The 2,500-nt window shown below is 35.7% G+C and overlaps 1 protein-coding gene across 1 annotated transcript in view; it reads right to left on the reverse strand.

The window, feature by feature from the left end:
- HELRODRAFT_147226 (hypothetical protein) overlaps nt 1-1,467 on the reverse strand; it is a gene marked incomplete at both ends in the record, with an annotated part of 5,648 nt that extends 4,181 nt beyond the window's left edge. The window contains one exon of the mRNA XM_009025869.1: nt 1,349-1,467. Within this exon, the coding sequence (XP_009024117.1) occupies nt 1,349-1,467 (119 nt within the window). The remainder of the gene's footprint in view (nt 1-1,348) is intronic.
- Nucleotides 1,468-2,500: the final 1,033 nt, after the last annotated feature.

Raw genomic sequence — 2,500 nt, forward strand, 5'->3', positions numbered from 1 at the left:
ATTCGTTCGTTTATTGTTTGATAGTTCGCTTGTTTGTTGATTTAATCATTCAAGTTGTATGTTNTCATTCGTTCGTTTGTTCGTTCGCTACTTTGTCCATCCATCACTTATGCTTTTCGTCCATTCATTTCTTCAATAATTCATGTTTTCATTCATCCTCTGGTTCAATTATTCATTTGTTTCTTTTTGCAAGCAATCAGTTCAACCGATCCATTTGCTGCTTTGTGCTAACATCATGGAAGACTTTGACTACATTAACATAAAAATTGTATTGAAAGTTCATCACTCATTTACTTTTTGCTGAATCTCAAAACTTTCCCTCCTTGCATTCGAACCAGCTCTCCACGCTACAGTCTGCCAAAACATTATCGCCAGACATTGCGTACATTTATTCTAATGTCTCTTGCATGCACTCACTGACCTGAAGTCTTTAAAAATATTCTCGAAAAAGTTTAATTCCAAGATCCATCATGTTTTTAATTTCATGTACTTATACGGGCTCCAATATACAGTCATCAAGCGATCAAGCAATTCTGATCTATGAGAAAATGCTTACATATCATTCAAGTTGTTGTCTTTGAGTTTCGGATAGGGAGTATTCGAACTAGGTCATTGCGCTATAAAAATGCTTACATATCATTCAAGTTGTTGTCTTTGAGTTTCGGATAGGGAGTATTCGAACTAGGTCACTGCGCTATAAAAATGCTTACATATCATTCAAGTTGTTGTCTTTGAGTTTCGGATAGGGAGTATTCGAACTAGGTCATTGCGCTATAAAAACGCGAAGAATGGCACTTCAACCGACTGAGCTAACTTCATATATTTTAATGTTTTATAAAACAAACATTCAATCATCCAGTCGGTTGTCAATCAATAAACCAATGAAATCAATCAACCAACTATTATAACCAATCAATCAAACAATCAATCAACTGATCAATCAATCATCTTTAAAGTATTAGATAAACTAATACGCTAATAAATAATCCAAACCATTATTTTGAGACCACACAGCAAGAAACGTATGGCAACTGACTGCACATCATTTCAATTGTTACGCGAGGTACCAATGATTGTGTCTACCTATCTACCTGTCTTTCTATCTGTTTAACTATCTACCTCCCTATCTATCTATATTTCTATCTATCTTAGCTACCTATCTATCTAACTATCTATTTTACTATCTATCTTTCTATCTATCTTAGCTACCTATCTATCTAACTATCTATTTTACTATTTATCTGACTATCTATCTTTCTAAGCTACCTATCTATCTAACTATCTATTTTACTATCTATCTGACTATCTATCTTTCTATCTATTTTAGCTACCTATCTATCTAACTCACTTCCACAGCTTTCCCAGCGTCTTGCTCAGTTCGGCGTTATGCAGCTGGGGATGCTGGTCGGCTAGACGCTTCCTAGCTGCCTGGGCCCACACCATGAACGCGTTCATCGGCCGTTTAATGTGGTTGCGCTTTCGACTCGCCAGGTTTTCGCTATTGCTGTCGAAGATATTTTTAGCCGAGGCCGTCAAAGATGACCAGTCGTAGCCGTTCAAGACATCGCTAACTGCTTTTGAGATCGTGTCGTTGGTGCAGTTGCTGCTAGAAACTGTGGTTTTACTGCTGCTGTTGACGCTGTGGCTGCTGTAGCTGCTGCTGTTGCTGCTGTTAATGCCGTTGTTGTTGATGTTGGGAGTTGTGGAGGAAATATGTGCCCTATTAACGTTGTTCTTTCGGTTCATTTCAATACAATCATTGTTGACGTCATTCTCAGTTTTATAGTCATTTAAATTGTCATAAATTTCGTCGTTAATTACGTCATCGTTGTTGTTGTTGTTGTTGTTGATGACGTCATAATCGTTATTGTTGTTAATGCAGTTGCTATAGTTTTTAATTACGTCATTAAAGTGTTTGCTGATGTTGTTGTTGTTACCGTTGGCAATGCTACTGTTGCTGTTTAACTGAGAGTTCAACCTCTCGAAGCACAGGTTATCCATCTCGCCTGTTACTGGCATCATTTATAACATAAATATTTATAATTATTACAATAATTATTTAATCATATTTATAATAAGTACTAGTAATAACATAATTATCACCATCAGTTTTAGTTGTAGTAAGAGTAATTATTTTTGTAAAACTTTTAAGGATAATATTCGTACGATAAACTTTCAAAAAGTATTATATATGATTGTATGTCTGCATGTTTTGTGTTATATGTATCTCTCTCTTTCTCTCTCTCTCTCTTTCTCTGTGTGTGTATGTGTGAGTGTATGTCTTCCTGTATATGTGCGTGTTTTTGTATGTATGTGTGCGTGTTCTTGAATGTTTGCCTTTGTAACTCTCTACGTATATGTATTTATATGTATATGTGTATGTATGCCTGTGTATGCGTGTGTGTGTGTTTGTATGTGTGATTTTATTTTTTATGTGTGTGTATGTTTATGTGTTTTCGTGTGTGAATGTGTGTATTGTGAGTAAATGTAGGAGTGTGTG

Source organism: Helobdella robusta (genome assembly GCF_000326865.2).
Source record: "Helobdella robusta unplaced genomic scaffold HELROscaffold_44, whole genome shotgun sequence".
NCBI lineage: Eukaryota > Metazoa > Annelida > Clitellata > Rhynchobdellida > Glossiphoniidae > Helobdella > Helobdella robusta.